We start from the raw sequence: 21,005 nt of genomic DNA on the forward strand, positions 1-21,005 counted from the left end.
ATAAAGACAATTGTACCATTTCTGAGCTTAATTATTCCAAAATCGAAATAGCTAGTGACTTCAAACTGTTGATAATACAATATAAATTTTTGCAAAACTTTTAAATTTATTATGTTAAAAAATTTATTATGTTAATTAAGACAACATTCTGGTTACAACAATATTTCTAAACATTGCATGATTTTTCAAATAGCGTTGTTAGATTTTTTTTGAGAAAAATAAAATACACCATGTGTTTTACATGTTGAAATATGAATGCTTGAAAATCACTGAAATTTTCTTTTACAATTTGGTTTTGATTGTTTTACGGATAAATCAAGCATAAGTTTACTATTGTTGGACGAAGCAATTGGCGTTGAAGACCAAAATGTGAAATGAGGGTGCGAAATAAGAATAGTACCACTTTGGTTTTCTACAAAAATCAAGAATATTTCTTTAAATTTACTGTGTATAAGTGTATGTTTATGTTTCCACCAATTATTTGAATAGACAACTGCGTTTGTAGGCGTTTTCTGGTATTCCAAAGGTTATCAAGGGGTTTAAGAGCTGCTCTTCTAGCTCAAGGGAATTTGATATTCGAGCTAAAATACTTTAGAATTATCAATCATCAAATTCATATCCTTTAAATGTTTTGGACATCTTAGGAATAAGAAGCTCTTCAAACAAACCCAAAAAAGATAGATGACCTTTCAAATTTGTTCATTACTTTACACACAATTTTAAATCAAAGCCCTCGTTGATTATTAAATTACAAATTGAATTATTAAATTACATTCATCAAATACTAATTTAACACATCAACAAGCTGATAGCCAAGTGACATATGCTTACCACTCACGATAATCAGCAAATAAAAGTTTAATCCTTTGTGAACGGAAGTACCTTTAATTTCGCCGTTGGTTTTCCTCCTCAGTTTATTTTCTTTTCAGGTTCGTCATCCAGTCTCGCAGGTAAGTAACAGGTAAGTATTCGTAATTTTCCAGCACCGATAAGTTTATTTCACTAATTTTCGTTAATCACCTTTATTTACAGCACTACATTTATTTATTAACTACTTTCCTTAATTATTCCAATTTTTACAGCTATTTACATTTATAAACTTTCACAATATTTCAACTTTAATTTTGTCGACAATCTCACTGCTCTGCTCTGCTGGTTTGTTTTGGTGCAATGTTTACTGCACGGCCGCCACTGTCGGAAAAAGAGGCCACGTTTCTTCCTGAAGGGCCTTTTATACTAGGCCTGATGAAAAGAGCGGAAATCCATCTTTTTTGTTTTCCTAGCAGCCCACTGCTGCTAACGCCTTTGGTCTGACAGCATGCCCCAGTGAAAAAACAATGAAAATTCACTGGGCTGCTTCGCTTTCCCAGGACCAGATAGCGCCACTTTATTCGTGCACGATTTTCTCAGTGTGCATCGAACACTTTGGATTATTACTTATCACTTAGATAAAAAAAATTTTATTACAAATTTAATTCTGATATGAAATGATTTTCAAAAAAATCTGTATCTTGTCCTTATGTTCAGTTCCACATTTGAAAGCGCCACAAGGTCACAAGGCCGCACAGTTATTCGAGCTAATTTTGAATAATTTTGGAGCCCTGAATCCAATTTACAATTGTTAGTTTTTTTTCCTATCAGCTTTTTTTTTTAAGTAACTTTTGAAATAAGGTAGAAATCATTTTTAAAATTTCTACATTTTTCTGAAAAAAAACTGTATAACGCTACAATTTCTTTTATAAATAATTATTTATGTAAAGGACAAACTTTCTAGGAGCCCAGTAGAAATTGTGACTTCTGTGAAAAAAAGAAAAGATATATTATATTGAAATGCGAAAATATTAACGAGGATATTATTAAAACAGAAGTCGAATCGATTTTCAGTCTTCAATACATTTGTTGAATAAAATAAAACTTTAGAAATTCAGCAGTGCTAGAAAAACTTGTAATGATATTCCTGATCCTTCCTGATATTCCACATCGTTCTTTTGTCACTCGGAGTTGGAACATCGCAAGGGGGTGGGGAGGGGGGGGGGGGGACAATAAAAAATAATGCGAAAAACAAATAAATTGGAATCAATTGTTCGAAATCTTGTATGCAACAAAGTTGCATACTATATCATTGCACAAAACATACAAATCAAGTAATTTTTCATCGAAAAATTCAATAAAATCAAGAATACAAAAGATGAAATAACTCTTCTTTTATTTTTTGTCGAAATTTTCATGATATACTTCAAACTTTATTTATTTCCCCCTTCATGTTTTTTGAAGAAAATCGGAGGGGGGGGGGGGGGTTGACAAAAGAAGAAATTGATATTTGTTCCAGCCTAAATTGGAGAATTTTACTTTTGAAATCAATTTTTCCTCTGAAGTTTGGCAATATATCATTGTTTTATCATTACACAAATCAGACATTGGCTCTTTAAAACCTACGGTACAAGCCGTTTCAAAGAAACGGATTATAAAAAAAAATATATCATTGTTTGATTGAACGCAAGAAAATAACCAAACTCATTATCATTTTTGGTCATTCATATTCTTTTGTTGGTTCAATTTTTTTTAAATAAGGTTCTTAAATGCTAAGACGTTTTTATTAATTCCTCCTTTACACTTATCTTATCCATCTACATTATGTTTATTAATGCTCGAACAAATTTTTTTTCAAATAAATAGTTTTCTTATTCTGAACTTTAGTGCTCTGAACACATATTAAATTTTCTTAGAAGCCTATCAATCTTGATTTTTAAAAAGAAAATAATTGTTTGTATCATTTGTCCTGAACCAATTGATATTGACGGTGACAATATATTAAGGTCTTAATTTTTTTTCTTATTTTAAATATTTTAATTTTTTTAAGCGATCTTGACATTAAACTTATCTACGAATAGTTTGAAAAGTAATTCGAAGTTGCATCACTAAAGCTAAGTATTAATGCACATAATTGATTGAACTACCTAATATTTGTTTTGTGTTTTCAGTATTAAAAACAGGTACTTAGACTTCTATATTTTTATATTTACCAGTTTCTTAATGATTGTTCAGGATATCATTTTCCAACCTAAACTTTATCAGCAGAGTAGAATGGGGATACTTGATCTCCTTTTTTTATTTTCATCATAACTTTTAGAGAAAATTTTGCAACTCGCTGTCTTTTGTATTTTCTGATAGCATGTAATTTCAAATTTATATGCTCCAAAAGTTAGAACGATACATGTACCCGTATATGTACTAGAAGCATTTTCGTGAGACTAAAAAAATTGTGATATTTTTTTAAATTACAGGATACTTGATCCTTTACTAAAGATGACTTGATCTTTAATTCAGGGGGCCTTAAACCTAGGAAAAAACCCAGTAAAATCCAAAGATAAAAAGTCTGTTGACTATTTTTCGCCATATTAGTTCTCATTTCACAGTTTGTAAGTATCAGACAAAAAGAATTCTAAAAGTTTGTCTACTACCTTACATTCATTGCATACTTTAAGGCGCAATTTTTCAGGTTTGGAAGGCAGGCCACACAGTGCACGTCAATTGCGAAGCGGTTCAACAATGAAAAAAACTTCGGTGTTTAGCAAAAAATTAATCAAAAATTTGCAAATTAAATTCCAGAATCAAAAATGTGAGCGAGGGATACGTATCGCGCAAAAACCAATCCCCGTGAATTCCGAATAAAACGCGATGAAACTTGCGAATTCTAGGACCGCAACGGGTTATGAAGAGGAATCTTAACCGCCATTTTGAAATCCAAGATGACGACTTCCACCTAATTTAAAATTACTTTAAATGACTGAAAATCGCATGAAATACCCGCAATATATATAGGTATAAGGTGCAAGGAATAAATTAGTAGAAGTCGAGTTTTGCTGTCTGACGCTATGATATGCCATCTCGAAAGCCAATATGGCGGATACCGCTCAACTTTAAAATATTGTAAATGATTGAAAATCGCATGATAAAAAATCGAACAAAACTATGACAAAAGTATTACAAAGTTATGAAAAAAAAACGAAATTTTGACAAAACTATGAGGAAAACATGACTAATGTGAAAAATATATGAGAAAAATAAAGCAAAAATTTGAAAAATTTGACAATAAATTGACAAAATTATGAACAAAATATACAAAAAAAAAGAGTGGGATGACAGTATTTTGACAAAAAATCTTCAATAATGACAGAATTCGAAAAAAAACTTTGACAAAAATTTGAAAACGTTATGGAATATATTACAAATGTGATAAAATTATGACAACTACAATGGCTAATGAAAAAAGGCAAAAATGACAATATTTTGCAATAAAATATCTGATGTCTGACAATACCACGACAAAAATATAACAAATATTATAGATTTTTGTCAATTTTGGTCATGATTTTGTCATTTTTTCAGTTGTCGTATTTTTCAAGGTTATGACAGTTTTTTTCATTTGATTGTCAATTTTTTTTCATACTTTTGTCTTTTTTTTTGGTTCGATTATAGTAGTTGAACATCTTCTCTTCATGTCATTTACGACTTCTATCGACCATGCAGTTGGCTGGAAATTACTGAAAAACTTATCTGGCACAACTGTGTTTGATTTTAATCTTTTTTGTCATAATTTTGTGTGTTTTGTATGTTTAAATGCATTTTTTTCATTATTGTTTTTCGAATTTTTGTCACATTTTGTTGAAGTTTTTGTACTTACGGTCGTATTTGTCATCATTTTGTGATTTTTATGACATATTTTTGTCAGAGTTTTGTTGAATTTTTAACTCTTTCTTAAAAATTTTGTCATTGTTTTATAATTTTTATGTCAGAACTATGTCATATTCTTTCCTTTGATCTTAATTATTTGAAATTTAATGTAAAATTTTTGCCGTAAGTTTACCACTTTTGTCATAATTTTTTTTTTATATTTTTATCATATATTTTTCGAATTTTAGATTTTATTGTTTTTTCTGTTATTATGTCATGTTTGTAGTTTTTCTTCTTCAAATATTTGTTCTTATACTAGTTCTGTCAGGTTTTTGCCATTTTATTGTCAAGGTTTGATCATAAGGCCGGAACAAATTTCATTGCACAAAATCTAAAAAAAACTTATTTTTTTCCGATAAATTCAATAAAATCAAGAATGCAAAAGATGAAATAACTTCCATCTTCCAATTTTTTTTTCGTCTTGTTATCTTATGGATTCTTGATTTTTTTTCGGAATTTACATTAAATACTTCAAACTTTATTTATTTCCCCCTTCGGGTTTTTTGGAAATTTCGAAGGGCGGAGGGGGGGGGGGGGGTGATTGCGGTGACAAAAGAAGAAATTGATATTTGTTCCAGCCTAATTTGGTCACATATGTCAATTTTGTTATTATGTCATATTTGTACATGTTTTTGTTAAATATTTATCCTTATACTAGTTCTGTCAGGTTTTTGTCACTTTATTATAAAATTTTGATCACAATTGTGTCATATTTGTTAAAATTTTCATTTCAATTTTTGTATTCATAGTTTTGCCCTTTTCTTCTTTTTCGTTGTCATAATTCTGTCATAGTTCTTTCTGATTTTTGCCATTTGATTGTCAAATTAAAGTTAAAATTTTTCATATTTTTGACACAATTTTGTTATATTTTTGTCTTTTTTTTAATTTTTATAACATTGGTCATATTTTTGTACATTTCTGTCAGTGTTTTTATCAGATTTTTTAACATTTTGTTGAATTTTGTCAGTCAATTTTCATCTACTTTTTGAGCCCTTTCACTCAATATTGTGAATGGTTCATACGATTTTCAGTTTTTTACTGCATTTTGAGTTAAACGGACGCCGTCATCATGGATTTCAAGATGGCGTTGCGCAGCAGAATTCGAATCCCACTTATGAGGCCCTTGCATCCAACACCCATATTGTGGGGATTTCATGTGCTTTTCAGCATTTTAAAGTTGAGTGGAAGTCACCATCTTGGATTTCAAGATGGCGATGGAATTTCAACTCCTATACGTTTAGCCCCTTTATACTATTGTCAGTTCCAATTTGTTTTCATTGAAAAAGAGTGATACCGTGTTTTTTTTTGCGAAAACCACGTTAAAAAAAACCGCACATTTTTCATAACCATAAGAGGAACGGCGATGATAAATTAATAAACAAACTTCTGAAAAACTATTTTTTGCAAAATTACGTGTTATTTGCGATGAAAAATATCTGAGAGAATATTTTCTGTGTATATACGGATGAACTGAATGAATTCACACGACCCATCCGGTTCTTCAAGCGAAAAATCGCTTACACTGTGGCCGGTCGATGTTTTTTCAACGTATTTCAAAGAGCAGCGGGTTTTCGCGTGAATTGGAAATCCGCTTCGCAGTTCGCTTCGTGCTCTCTGTGCCTTGGACCCTTGGATACAAATAAGGAAGCGAACCCCATTTTTTATATGATGGGATAGACTAGATATTATTTATATCTAATATTGAAAATTTGTAGCATCAAATACGAAAAAAAAATAAAAAAAAGTGCGATCAGACTACGGGCTGTCTTGGCGACAAACGAGATAAAGTTCGAACCTAACAAAAGACTTCAACTAGAGTTCTTCTGCTTCTAAGCGACGAACCCTTTTTTCATTAGGCCTTTTGAACAATCACATGTGAATAAGGGTTAGTTGTTTATATTTACAAAAATCAAGGCAAAGATTCAAGAGATGTCACATTTTGTAAATTTGAATTTGCTTTATTTATGGTTAGTGGATTGTTAGTGGCTATAAGTTATATCAGACTACCAAGATTTGTGAAAGTCCAGTTTACTTTCTATTTTGAACATTTACCACTCAGGAGGAAGTGTTCAATGACTGATAAATCATCATAACTAGGTATTTAATCAGCCCAGCTTTAGAGTACTTAGCTTTTGACCGAATATAAAAATAAAAATGATAGATAATTAGGTATCGAATTTCGAATACGGCGAATGCGCCAACATCAGTATTTCAAGAAAAATGCGTTCAAACTTTGACAGCTCCATAAACTCCCAGCAAAAATACTATTTTGTTTTCTCAATTTCTTGAAAACCAAATATCATTCAGATTACTTTTACTTTTAAAATGTAAATCTCCAAACGTTCTTTTTGTCTCAGCTAATGACACTTTTTGTTTATATTTGGCGCATTCGCCCTTTTCAAATTCACTACCGGATTGTTTTTTTTTCAAAATCAATTGTAAATCAGTTATTCAAAAAATTGAAACTTTCAGCAAAGTTATAAATGATATGATATTTGATTAAAAGAAGGGGTTTAAATTTAAAAGCCTATATCAGACAGGTAAAATGCCTCTTTTATGAAAAAATAGGCCAACCATATACTAGTTTTTATTTTTTCTATTGATACAACTATCGCTTATATAAAAACTTTACAGTGAAAATTTATGAAATAAAACATGTAGGGTAAATGATCTTGAGCGGAACTAATTGGCTCAATTCGACGCAACTCGGAACAGTTAATCAAGCGGTATGGATAGGGGTTATATCCGAACGATTTTTTTTTAGTTCAGCGGATAGATCTTGGTTTCTGCTTTCTAATGATGATTTATAGAATATTTTAGAGTAAACCCTGATCACTCTAGAGCTGTTTTACTGAAGAAAGAATTCAGATCTTGAGCGGAACCATGCTGATCCTGAGCGGAACTAAAATATGATCTTGAGCGGAACCATTTTGTACTGTCAACATCTTTAATAGCTATCAATCCAAATCTTTGTGTAACTGTGAAAACTTCAATTAAATTTCATCTTCAAAGATTTTAAAGTTAAAAAATTGATGGTTTGCGTAAATAACAAAACCTTAGCCTTCCAAAGTTGTTCTCAAAATATCTATTCAAATTTATTTCTTACTTCAAAAAAAAAATCACTTTGATTCACTGCATCTTATTTTGAAAGAATAGATTCTCTAGACTCAAATTTTAGTTATTTTATCTCAAAAATTAGGTTCGTTAGTGTATTTGAGTGAATATTTGAATGTGCGTGTTTAGGGTCATATTGCCCCGAACAACTTTTGAAGGTTATGACAAAGTCAGTTGTACAAAAGAAGATGCCTTAAATTAAAGATTTTGAAAATAAAACTGTACATTGCTCTAAATCGAAGTGTTTTAAGAAAAAAATTCTGATTTTTTGTACTTTTATCTCAAAACTCAGTGATGGATTTCGGTGATGCTAATTCCTTTAATTTCATAGAAAATTTTTGATAAATTTCTTCTTTTTTTATATTTTAGTTGGGAAAACTAAGTTAATATTGAAATGCTTATCAAAATTTTCTAATTCAAAGTAAGAAATCTTAATAATTTTGGAAATCTATTCAAAATTCAAAAATTCTCTGAAATCTGTGAATATTTCAAATTTCTGTGTTTAGTGGCCCAGATTCTGTGATAAAAATTTGCTCAAAATTCTGTGAAATTTCAGATTTTTCTTTGATTTCAGCATTCTTGCTCGAAACAACTTATTCATAGAACAAAGTTTATTATACATTCCAGTTTCTTATGAATCACGATAAAATAAATTCATATTTAAAAAATATGGATAGCATTTAGCTCAATAGATCAAACACTTATTTCTCAAACCGATTGCAATGAGTTCCAGCTCAAGTCTAAACATCAAACAGTAGGGAATCGGATAGGTTTTCAATGCCAGGCCACCAATTGAATCGTTAAGTATTATAAAATAGCTAACCAGATGTGCTTTGCATCACATTTTAGAACTGAAGGAATTAGTGTTGAAAATAATTTTAATTTTTGTTTATTGGTACATCGTTTTCAATTGGAATTTCAACATCAAGAACAGCCTCTTTAAACGAAAGCTGCTTCTTGGAGATCGAATAGTAATGGCAACGAAGATTGATTCTTATTCTGGAATATTGATTTTACTTTATTAGCTTCATTAGCTTTCGAATTATACCAAAAAATATGTATGAAAGCCTTCCTCCACCTGACCGTCGTCCTTCTGAAAGAAAGAATCGAAAAACATTTCCTGTACTTGTACTTGTAGGGTGTTGCTTACATTCAGGGGTAAAACCTGCGTGTGAGACATAAGGCATAAGGCAGCGCACCTTGTGGTATATTTCGGAAGCTAGTAGTTCCGCTCAAGATCAAAGATGGTTCCGCTCAAGATCATATTTTACTTTTAAAAACTAAGCGATTAATTGATATTTTAATGGAAAACTTGTTACAAAAACCCGAATAATGCTTTTTAAAGAATGTTTCTACCATTTTAATCATTGAGAATCAGTTTATAGCGGCCAAGGGTTACATAAATTGACGTTCAAAGTCGGCACAGATTGGTGAAAATTGCAGCAGAAAAGCGTATGTTTTTAAAGCTTTGATTAACATTATTTCATTTAATAAATTTTAGCAAAAATGTCAAAGATTGTATTGTAAGATCTTAAAAAAGTGTTTTTTAAACATCTCGATAAGATTAATAAATAACCATTGCCTAGATCTTAGGAAAAGTAAATGGTTCCGCTCAAGATCAGATTTCGACTAGTTCCGCTTAAGATCATTTACCCTAATATCTAAAATTTGGAAAAAATCAGTTTTGGCATATGCCTAAAAGCAGTGAAATATAGCCCCAAATATAAATTAGCACATTTAGCCCGTTCGGTTTTGAAAATCAGCTATTTTGACTACTTTAATTGTTAATTAAATTGAAATTCAATTTATCAAATTAATAAAATTTTATAAATTAAATAGTTGTTTAATCATTTTCTCAAAAACTGTAAGAGATTTTAACATAAAAATGGCTTTGAGCTTAGACAAAAGATGTCTGCTTATGCCATATAGTTTCCAAACACCACTCTATTGGAAAGTTGGATAAAATAAATATTCTCCTTAGTATGCGCATTTAGCTATCCTCTCCTCTACGTCAACGTTCTTTATTTATTTACACAGCAATTTGTCATCTTCCTATTTGAAATCAGACTCTGATTTTTATTTTCACTATGCGATTTTATTAACGCTTTTGAACACAAGTAGATAGTCGGCAAGGGAGTTTCTAAGATTTTACATTCTTTACAATTTTACAAAAATTATTGAACACGAAAAACTTTTTCAAAGGTCTTCATTTGATGGTAATACCTCGATTTGCTTTTTAAAATTGCTACAAAATCAAACACAAAAACACACATTCAAACAATAAAAATAAAAATCAAACAACAACAAAAAATTAAGCTGAGTATTTTCCTATGGCCTATAGAGAGACGTCCTATGACAGCGCAGTTAGTTCAACCGATTCTAGCGTCGCCGATTGTTCGCTGCAAACTGGGCCAGATAGTCCAACGCTCGCTGGATCTGCGGTGGAATTGGCGGGGGAGTCGGCAAATGCTCACCTTGTGCTTGGAAACCGTTCTCATCGTCGGCGGCATAGTTCAAGTTTATGACCACACCTTCCGGCGAAGTGTAAGAGTAGGAGCCCGACGCAATAATGACGTCACTGGTATCGGGGCTCGACGACTGCTTCAGCGTTCCCTGTTCCTGGCCCCGAATTCCGTTGGCCGTTTCGTAGCTGAAAGCGGCAGGAAAGAAAAAACAAACAAATAAAAACATTATCTTCATTTGGTGCCATCAGATAACCTCTTGGAAGCATCAGCTGGCGCAGCATCCAGCAGCCCGAAGAGAACGCTAATTGCCTTCCAATTATTCCACCCTCTGCCAGCAGCTTTAGTCGGTCAAGAGAGAAAAATTGCGCAATGAGCCGCAAGTTTGGTTCATTACAATAGACCGGCCCATTCAACAGAATCCCCAAAGTATGAATGAATTCGTTATGGGTACCTACATGAAAGCAATTTTGAGATTCATTCGATGCACATGATAATGAGAAAGATTGACAAAGATAAGTTTGCTTTGGGCAATTGGCACTTTTTTCGTGTGTGATTTATTGAATTAGCATACCAAATGAATCGATAGAATTGAGCCTATCACAAACATGTTGAAAAAAAAACCGCTGTTTTGTTCATTCGTCGATCGTGTTTACCTACCTGTACTGATAATTGCCATCCGGTTCGATGTTGTTATCTTGCGATATGATTTCGGCCTCCGCCTCTGTCCGTTGCGGTGCTGCGAGGGCCGTCGCGACGAGAACCGTCAGAAGAAGAAGTTCCTGAAATGTGAACCCGATGGTTATAAATTTGTAAAACTTTCAGAACCTGAACATAAAGTAACACAAATGGATAAAAATGATAAGCTTATGTCCGAGAAATTATGATGAACCTAATTGGCACGTAGAATTTATTATAATACAGTGATTATAATAATGTTTCCAGCTTTACATACAATCTATAGATCAGAATTCAAAGTTCAAAAGTAAAATTGATGTTTGAATTTTTAATTCTGGATCTCTCTTTTCAATTTCAACCGAAAATAAAAATTGTAATAGAAGTATAGAAAAAAACAAAAAATTGCAATACAGAATCAATTCTTTAATCATGTCGCAAAATTGGTAATATTTAACTTTCGTGGGGCTTTGATCAGACATATAGAATCAAAATTCAGCCTTCAATTGAAATATCTTTTTCCGTACATTTCAGAATTCGGGTGGAGACTCAGAAACAGAGAAAATAACTTAAATTTTGATTTCAAGTTCAGAATTTAGATTCAGAATTATTATTCAAAATTAAGATTCAGATTCAACTAGTAAATGTTTTTCAGAGATGTACCGAATATTGATCTTTCAAACTATTTGACCAAATGAATATTCGGCCGAATATTCGCCAAACAATATATCTTAAAAAAAATAGTTGTTTAAAAGAACGATTATCTTTAACGTTAGGCATACCAAACAGTCGGGCACTTCAGGACCATTAAAAAAAATTAAAGAAAGGGCGAATCTGAACAAATTTAGGTAAAAAAAATACGAGAAAAAAGTGAAATAATGTAACTTGAATTTTAAAAATTTTCAGCAGTAGTGTTATAATTGTATATAACGATTGAACAAAAATGTATGTCTATTTTGAATTGTTTAAGGGTTTTTAAACACATAACATAAAAATTTTTATTGAGAAATTTGAGTGTTTTATTTGATTTTGCAAATAATTATAATAATAAAAACCGAGCAATAACCAGTAAGTTTTGATCAATATCTGGGATCCCGGAGAGATTTGAATTATCTCGAATGCTTTATCGGATTTATGGGCAAGCCTGGACATACCAATAAAATTTGGAATAAATAATAATGAAAGTATAAAGCTACAGTAAAGCAATTATGATCTTGTTTAAATTTCAAAAATAAATATTCGGTCTTTTCGGCTTATTCAGGCGAATACTTAGCTCAACTATTCGGTGATCCGTATATTCGGCCTAATGGATTTTGGGCGATATTCGGAGTCAGATATTCGGCTGGCCGAATATTCGGTACGTCTCTATTTACAATCAAGATAAAATTATCAATATAATTGTTTAGTTGAGGAATTCAGATTGCAAGAGATCGCAGACTTATAATTTATTAGTTTAATTTCACAATTTTAAATTTTTAACCAAAGTATTGTATACACAATAACACTGAAAATCGCTATTGCATAATGAAATTTTAGTTTATTTTTCAAGTTTAATTGCATGACAAAAAACTGGTTTTTATTATTTTTTTAAATCATCCCCAAGATTTCGATTATGGTATTGAATTTTAATAATTTTTTTTTGCTGATATAGGAACATGTTATCTTCTCATAAGAAAAATTGCAGAGAATTTCATATTTTTGTGGTGTATGGTTTATCCTCTTTTACATTTAAGTTTTTTCAAGAGTCAAATTTGGATAGAGTTTTCTAGATTCGAACCACAAAATGTTAATCTATTACTGTTACTTTTGAAAATTTGACTTATTTCCATTAATGGTAAAAATCTTGGAATTTTCTCAAGAGATTGATAGATTTAGCATATTTGATTTGAGCATAGAATAAGTTTTTCTTTTTCAAGAAAATGAGTGCTTTTTAAATAAAGTTGTTTGTTCGATAATGATTTATCTTCAAATCAAATAAGTTATGTAAGCTCCCAGTTTTTAAGAAATTTGAAGATATAAATCATCGATGAAAATCAGTTTTGTATTGTGATACAGAAGGGTACAAATTATACAAATCTAGCTAAAAATTTTGAAAGTTTTAGGATGTATTTTCAAAAGTTTCCATTGAATACGAGAAGCTGTTTATTTTAATGAACTCAAAAATGAATAATCAACTAATGTGTACAAATAATTCTTTTTAATTTTTTCAATCATGTATTGCACCGTTTGAGCCAAAATATCATATAAATGGTCAGAAAAAAAGGTGTTCGATAATATGAAAATGCCAGTGAACGGCTTATTTTAGCTGCATAGTGTTTAAAATCGTCATTTGGATTTGTAAAATCACTTGTTGTAATCGAGTTAAGTATTTTAACGTCACGCTAATAATAGTGTTGTTATTTTTGCTTGGTTTACCGCTCTAAAATTTTTTTTTGGTTTTTATTTTTAAACGAACACAAACACATATACGATCTAAATGAAACTTGATGTTTCCTCGAACAGATTCCCTTTTCTTAACTCTAAGCGTACATCTTTCGAGGATATGATGGCTAGCATCTTACAAATGCTAAAACCACCAACCCACAGAAAGTGTACTATGTATGAAAGATCGGGATTCGATCTCATACCCGTTGGCTTAGAAGACTTGAAGGCTATCCTCTACGCCACGGGCTGCGGCGAATCATATAAATATGTGGGTGAATTGAAGCATTTTTGAAAAGAGATAAGTGTAAGGTTCCTTCGGTTAATTTGTTTATTTGAAAGGGTGGCGGGCGCAATCCTTATTGGACAGCCTTTAGTATTGTCTGATGGATAATTTTTTAAGACCAAAATGAAATTCTGCTAGCTTTGCCTTAAAATATGTGAAAAGGACTAAGATTTTTGTTTTTCTGCATATGAAAAACAAACGATTATCTGCTCATAAAACAAATTTCGAGAAACACACTTTAAAAGTCTAAGTTGAGCAAATTTAAAAAAAATTCTCGAATAAATAAACTTTGTAGTTAATCGAAGGTGTGAAGATTAAAATATTCAAATTTGAAGTTTGCAAAAGTAATTTGATGTATTTTTCTTTGAACTCTTTTTCAAAATCGACATAATAGATAACGACTGAGAAATTTCCATTAAAACAAAATAATTCACTTTAATTAGATGTAGACTATCAAATTGATATTCTACATGGTTTTATTTCAAGAAAACATCTTAAAATTGCTATTGAAAACAATAATTTGAACTGAAATCGAACCTTTGTGTTTAGTAATCTTTGATAATTAAATCTCATTTATGATCAAAATTCATTGATACAAAACGTTACCACTACTGAAAACATTATAAATTATTGATTAGAGACAATAAAAATACTTTTTTCCACTTTAATTTTTTTATCGCCAAATTGACGGTTTCGCCATATTTACGGTGAAATTTTTTTATCCTGATAAAATCGAAAAAATATCCTTCCAAATCAAGTTTTTCATCCTGATGAAAAAGATTGTAGTTTTTTCTAGAGTGCAACTTTTCGATAGAGTACTACTCTTTGATTGTTTTTTTTTCTTGGAAGAAAAAGCAGACCTTTTCAAAACCAATCTTCGGAACAAAAAACAATCATTTTAGTGCGGAGATGCAAAAATAACTTTTATTGCACTATATCAAAAATAGCAATGGGGTTATTTTTTTTGGAAAATTGCTTTACTTGCCAAAGATTTTGTAATCTTACATTTTTTTAATTTTAGGCTATCATAAACATCTTCCAGCTCTCAATGAACTATTTTTGGTAGAAATTTGTTCAGTTGCGTTATTCAAATTAGTTTGATGGTGTATTTAATCAGTAATGCAATATTAATTTAGAAAAAAATACACATAAAAAAATTGACTGATGTTGTTGCTTTGTTACACTTTAAGAGTTTTCCAAGTGTTCAACAGTAATTCGTGTTCTTGTTGGCTAGGTATTTGCTTCAGTCTATTAAAAAGATGTTTCCAAAAAAAAAATAAATCACCAATAAATCATGTTTTTAAAATGCTGGGTACTTCTTTCTATTCAAACTCTTCCAGACCAACCTGAGGCTATTTTTTATTGAACCTTGCAAAACCTTACCCCGACTTTTAACGGGATCTACTAAAATCGACATAAGCACAAAGCCAATCATGTTATGCTCTAAATGTTTCCAAATAATCGAACAATTCATATAAATTTTTAACAAACAGGTCACAAACAGTACAGTTAAAACATGAGAAAACAGAAAATAAACATTTTTTTCTAAAAAATTATTATTTTGGTAGCTTAACAAATCCTTGGTTCTTGATAAGTTTTTCAATCTTAAACAAGTGATTGGCAGTTATGTTGAAGAGTTACAATCATTCTGTATTAATATTTAGAGAAATAAAATATCCAAAGTAAGGTAGAAAAAATTCAACATATACCCCGTCTAAAGGCGGATTTTGGAAGAAAGACGAGAAATTGAAATATATGTATGTAGAATATTTTCTTTTCGTTTAAGTGGTACAATTTTTACAAAAACCAAATACAATATAGCCATGAGTCAGTTTTTAAAATGTTTCAAAATAAAGGAAAAGAGGTTTAATTGCGTAAAAACTACAACCGAAGAAGCATTGTTTCAAGTGTCTTAACCCCTATGATTATGAAATTTTGCAAAAAAAAATCAAAATTTTTCCTCATCTGTAAAGTTTATCGTAGAACAAAAGTTGTAAGTTGTAAGATGATGTAATTTTTTCGACTAAGAAAACTTTGTTTTTCAAAGGTTTTACTGGGCATCACAACCATTTCACAAATGGAGTTGTAATTAAGTATGTTAAAAACTAATCTATTCTATGAATCGAATTATATAAATAATCATTCTATTCTATTATATCAACTCTGCGTATTTATCATTTTAGTGATGTCCGGTTTAATTAAATTTAAACGTTGTATAGTTCCCCCGGATTTTTAAGACCAATGCGACTTTTTACTGAGACCGGAATTACGAATAATTTTTGAAATGGTGTGCAATACCCAGTTCCAAAGATCTTGCTGAGACGAGAGAAAATCACTATGGAGCCAAACAAATTTACCGTGAAAGAAAAAGTTATGAAACAAAGAAGTTGTTTTTAGTATAAAATCAGTACAAAACTGACTAGGATTGGCCAGAATGGGCAATTTGGTTTTCGGAGGTACAACGATGAGGAATAAACGATGTGAAAGATCTTTACTAGGCAAGAAAAAGTTATTTCGAAGAATAGAGTGGCAAAAACGCTAGTTGAACATTTTTGTAACTTTTTTCTTCAAAGTGATACAAAAACAACCTAAAGGGTGATACGGTCAAAATTTGGTCAAAATCAACTTGACGTATTTCTTTCAATTTTTCATTTAAAAAAACTGAACACCCCTCATTTTGATGGTGTGTGTGTGTAGAATGTTGCTCCTATTTTGATTTTGGAATTCACTCTTCAGTTGTCAAAATGCTGTCCAAGGAAGAAGAGCAGCGTATCAAAATTTTGTTCGCGCATCGCGAAAATCTGAGCTACTCGCACGCAAAGTTGGCAAAATCGCTAAAAGTTGCCAAATCAACCGTTACAAAGGTAATTAAAGTGTTTGGGGAACGTTTGTCGACATCCAGGAAGTCTGGATCGGGGGAAATTGAAAACCAGAAGCCGCTGAGACGACAAAGAGAGTTGCCGGTAGTTTCAAGCGAAACCCTAACCTCTCTCTCCGAGATGCCGCAAATAAGCTAGGTGTATCGTCTACAACCGTGCATCGAGCCAAAAAACGATCCGGACTATCGACTTACAAGAAGGTAGTGACTCCAAATCGCGATGATAAACAAAATACGACGGCCAAAGCGCGATCTCGGAGGCTGTACACGACGATGCTGACGAAGTTTGACTGTGGGAAACCTACGTCAAAGCCGACTACAAGCAGCTTGCGGGACAGGAGTTTTATACGGCAAAAGGAAGGGGAAAGGTAGTAGATATTTTCAAGCACATGAAACTTTCAAAGTTCGCGAAGAAACATCTGGTTTGGCATGCCATCTGTACCTGTGGCTTGAAAAGCAGCATTTTCATAGCTTCCGGGACTGTCAACCAAGAAATTTACGTGAAAGTTTTTTTTTGTTTCGATTATAGTCGTTTTACCATCTTTATGGCATTCGCGACTTTATCAACGTTACAGTTGGCGGATCGTTATTGAAAAACTTATCCGGTACAACTGTGTTCGATTTTTGCTCTTGGGCTCGAACTCGCGGACATCGGCTCAGGAGACAACAGACTTGCCAACTGAGCTATATCACAAGCCCAATTACGTGAAAGTGTGTTTGAATAAACGTCTGCTGCCTTTCCTGAAGAAACACGGTTGTTCCGTGCAGTTTTGGCCGGATTTGGCATCTTGCCATTAGGGTAAAAGGTCATGGAGTGGTACGCCGCCAACAACGTGCAGGTGGTTCCCAAGGACATGAACCCTCCCAACACGCCAGAGCTCCGCCCAATTAAGAAATACTGGGCTATTGTCAAGCGGAGCCTAAAGAAGACCAAAAAAACTGCTAAGGACGAGCAGCAGTTCAAGGCAACTGGCTTTCTGCGGCGAAGAAGGTGGACAAGGTGGCTGTACAAAATCTGATGGCAGGGGTTAAGCGTAAGGCCCGGCAATTCTGATTTGTAAAAAGCGGAAGCTTAACTGAATATTTTTCCTGAATTTAATACTAATTAAACTTGAAACAGAAATTTAATTTGATTTTTTAAATAAACGATTTAGCCGATTTACACGCGTTTTCCCTTGACCAAATTTTGACCGTATCACCCTTTTTAACTTTTTCCTCCCATGGTAGTTTTTTTTTTACTTTTCTTGTCTCTTTCGAACCGTATATTGCTCAGCTCATCCATGTAAATCCGAAAACCAAATTGCCCATTCTCTTTAACAGAGCTAAAATTTGAAAAAAATGTTTGAAGAATCTTTTTTTTATTTCCAAATAATAAGGAGTTTACAAATATTATGGCGTTGCTCTATTATTGTTTTCCTTTCATAACATTGAAATTGATCAAAGCTTCGCGGGCCACAAATTTGCGTTCGCGGGCCAAATGTGACCCGAAGATCACAGTTTGGCCACCCATGGTTTAGAATATATGAACCAACGGAAATTTCAATAATAATGATTGAAAAGTTATAGGTAATAATAAAACCCGTTATTAACCCGGATACGGCTAGGCTAAAATTCCGAATTGCTTATCATAAAGCTTCTCTGTTTTCTCTTAGCACTGTGAGCCAGTTTTGGCGAAATTAGCTACTATTTTAATGCAGTCACCATTACTTGGAAAGTTAATGTAATAATTGACATTATTATTGTGTAAGACGTTTGTATGTAATGAAAATGAGGAGATGTGCTTCTTTATTTTACCTGTTCTGTACAGAAAACCTGACTGACATAGTTCGATGAAAAAATAAAATAAAAATAGAGGTGTTTGCCTGGCATTCTTCTTAATTTTTTTTTTGATTTTTTTTTTAAATTCCGATTGCATTATTTTTGTTCCGATTTTGGGTTGAAAATTTGGAAATTCTCAGTTCACAAAATGCGGAAAAACTCCTTCACTGCTTACTCTAGAGAGCCCCTTTAACTTATGTAAGAGAAAAACTTCACGGGGACCCTTTTAGTTGTTATATTTCAAATTTTCATTCCAATTTTCTAGTTTTGATTTCTTTTCATAGATTTGTAGAAATTGAAGAAGTATAATTCAAGTAGTGTTAAAACTTTATTTTCCCTCGGGAGGGGGGCCCCTACCCTTAAAACCCTTCGCTCGTTCACACGGCCTTGCTTTAGAGGAAGGATTATTTTATTTTTAAATCATTCATCTTTTTTTTGGATGAAAAATATTTGTATTTTTATCAGGTTCACGTAAAGTTTCAAGAGGTATCTTTCATTAAGTTAAGTTTTGTTTCATGGCACACTTCTTATTCTCATAAAATGGTTTCACGCCCAAATACTTGACACACAAAAACATCTTTCTCACAAACGATTAACACTATTTTGTTTAATATGATACGATATCTTACTATTTTCATGGCGACGGGAGGGCGTTTCTGTAAATCTGACTACCAACTGTTACAGCTTGAAAAACTTCCGCCAAATTTCTAGTGAAGTTTTTCACACTTTACACACGACCAACGACAACAGAACGCAGCTGCACTTGGATGCACTTCGAATGCCGACTGATAGTGGCCCGTATTTACTAATGAGCCCCTAGAACTTGCGCTACTGTATTTATATGCAAGCTTAAAAGTCATTATAAGTGAGATGCATACCCCGAAGCTCTCTCTTCGCCAAACAACTTTTTCTTCGCGGTTACACGCATCTTAGAATGTTTCCAGTGGGGAAGAAAAAAAAGTATAATCCGCAAGTTCTATCTCGGTTTCTGCATAACTGTTGTGGATGTATTGTATTGGATGTATTTTTTTTTTGAACCCAACGTATCGTCGCAAAAGTTTAAATTATCCCGTATCTCTAACTTGTCTTTCTTAGTATAGCAGAAATTGACTTAAACTAACAATGTTGAATCCATCCCATAATCCGTGATATGAAGTTTGACAACCAAAATAAAAATATGGAATGCGTAAAATGCCATGCCTATTTTCGCATACTAAATCTCGTCTACTTTGAGTAAATATGACATAGTTCTTAGAAACGTGTAACTATTAATACTTCTACTCCTAGTTCTTTTCAAAACGTGTGATTCACTTCTGTTTGATGAGTTAATTTGGTCAAGAGAAAAGTAATTTTTTCGTTGAAATTACCCAAACGCATTAGCAACGTCCTTTGAGCCCCCAACTCCATCGTCAGCGTTGATGGAAGCTGATATAAAAAAATGTGCCCACTAGTCATCAGTTGCCATTTCGATACATCTGCCTGGTGCACTTCATTAACTGCTTAAGTTCTGAAGCGAATACCATATTTCACCCCATAAGTGAATGGTTTTTGATCCCCTCGACGAGGATCGATCCAGCGGAATCGCTTTCGATTTCAACCGAATGGAAGTAGAAGTATTCATGAATCAGTTCTAGAGAACAGACCCAATATGCAGATGTGCACTTTCCGGCTCACTCGTATGATGATGATGGGTGTAAATCAGCTTCATTGAGTACCTACCCGTAAGATGCGTTCCGATAAACGCAGCAGATACTTACTTCGTACCCAATGAACTTCAAGAGGCTGGAAATGTCAAATGGATTGACGAGAAAGGGAAATGGTTAGAATATGCAAACGCCAATTTACCGGCAACGGAACAATGTTAAGGCAGCGAGCGAATTGCATCATTGATGGAATAGTTATAGATTTTTTTACTGCTAAAGTTTAAGGCTAAGCACGTGTATCGTTGAGTGGATTAGGGTTCAATTTTAGGATGTTTGATCCACCTTGCTGATATTAGAAACAAATTGTTAAATACTCAGAATGACTTTCAGTGAATTCTTCGACAGTTGGGGCAATTTCTTTCCCAGATGAATCCGAGCCAGGCACTTCCAGGCTTTTGAAGCAAAAAACTGGAAAAATCCGGGCAACTGATTTCGAAATTTTCAACCCAAAAACCGACCAATATTCGGGCATATTTGAGTAAAATCCCAGAAATTACATTACATTACACTACCTTACATAACATAACATTACATTACATTACATTACATTACATTACATTACATTACATTACATTACATTACATTACATTACATTACATTACATTACATTACATTACATTACATTACATTACAATACATTACATTACATTACATTACATTACATTACATTACATTACATTACATTACCTTACATTACATTACATTACATTACATTACCTTACATTACATTACATTACATTACATTACATTACATTACATTACATTACATTACATTACATTACATTACATTACATTACATTACATTACAATACATTACATTACATTACATTACATTACATTACATTACATTACATAACATTACATTACATTACATTACAATACATTACATTACATTACATTACATTACATTACAT

General features: G+C 32.3%; 1 protein-coding gene across 1 annotated transcript; it reads right to left on the reverse strand.

The window, feature by feature from the left end:
- Nucleotides 1–9,957: 9,957 nt before the first annotated feature.
- On the reverse strand, nucleotides 9,958–19,179 carry LOC129747542 (endocuticle structural glycoprotein ABD-4-like). Its single transcript, XM_055741816.1, has 3 exons — nucleotides 19,018–19,179; nucleotides 10,971–11,092; nucleotides 9,958–10,498 (listed from the first exon to the last, which is right to left on the reverse strand). The coding sequence occupies exons 1-3, from the start codon at nucleotides 19,024–19,026 to the stop codon at nucleotides 10,228–10,230; spliced, it is 402 nt and encodes a 133-aa protein (XP_055597791.1). The 5' UTR covers nucleotides 19,027–19,179; the 3' UTR covers nucleotides 9,958–10,227.
- Nucleotides 19,180–21,005: the final 1,826 nt, after the last annotated feature.

Source organism: Uranotaenia lowii, chromosome 2, assembly GCF_029784155.1.
Source record: "Uranotaenia lowii strain MFRU-FL chromosome 2, ASM2978415v1, whole genome shotgun sequence".
NCBI classification, from domain to species: Eukaryota; Metazoa; Arthropoda; class Insecta; order Diptera; family Culicidae; genus Uranotaenia; species Uranotaenia lowii.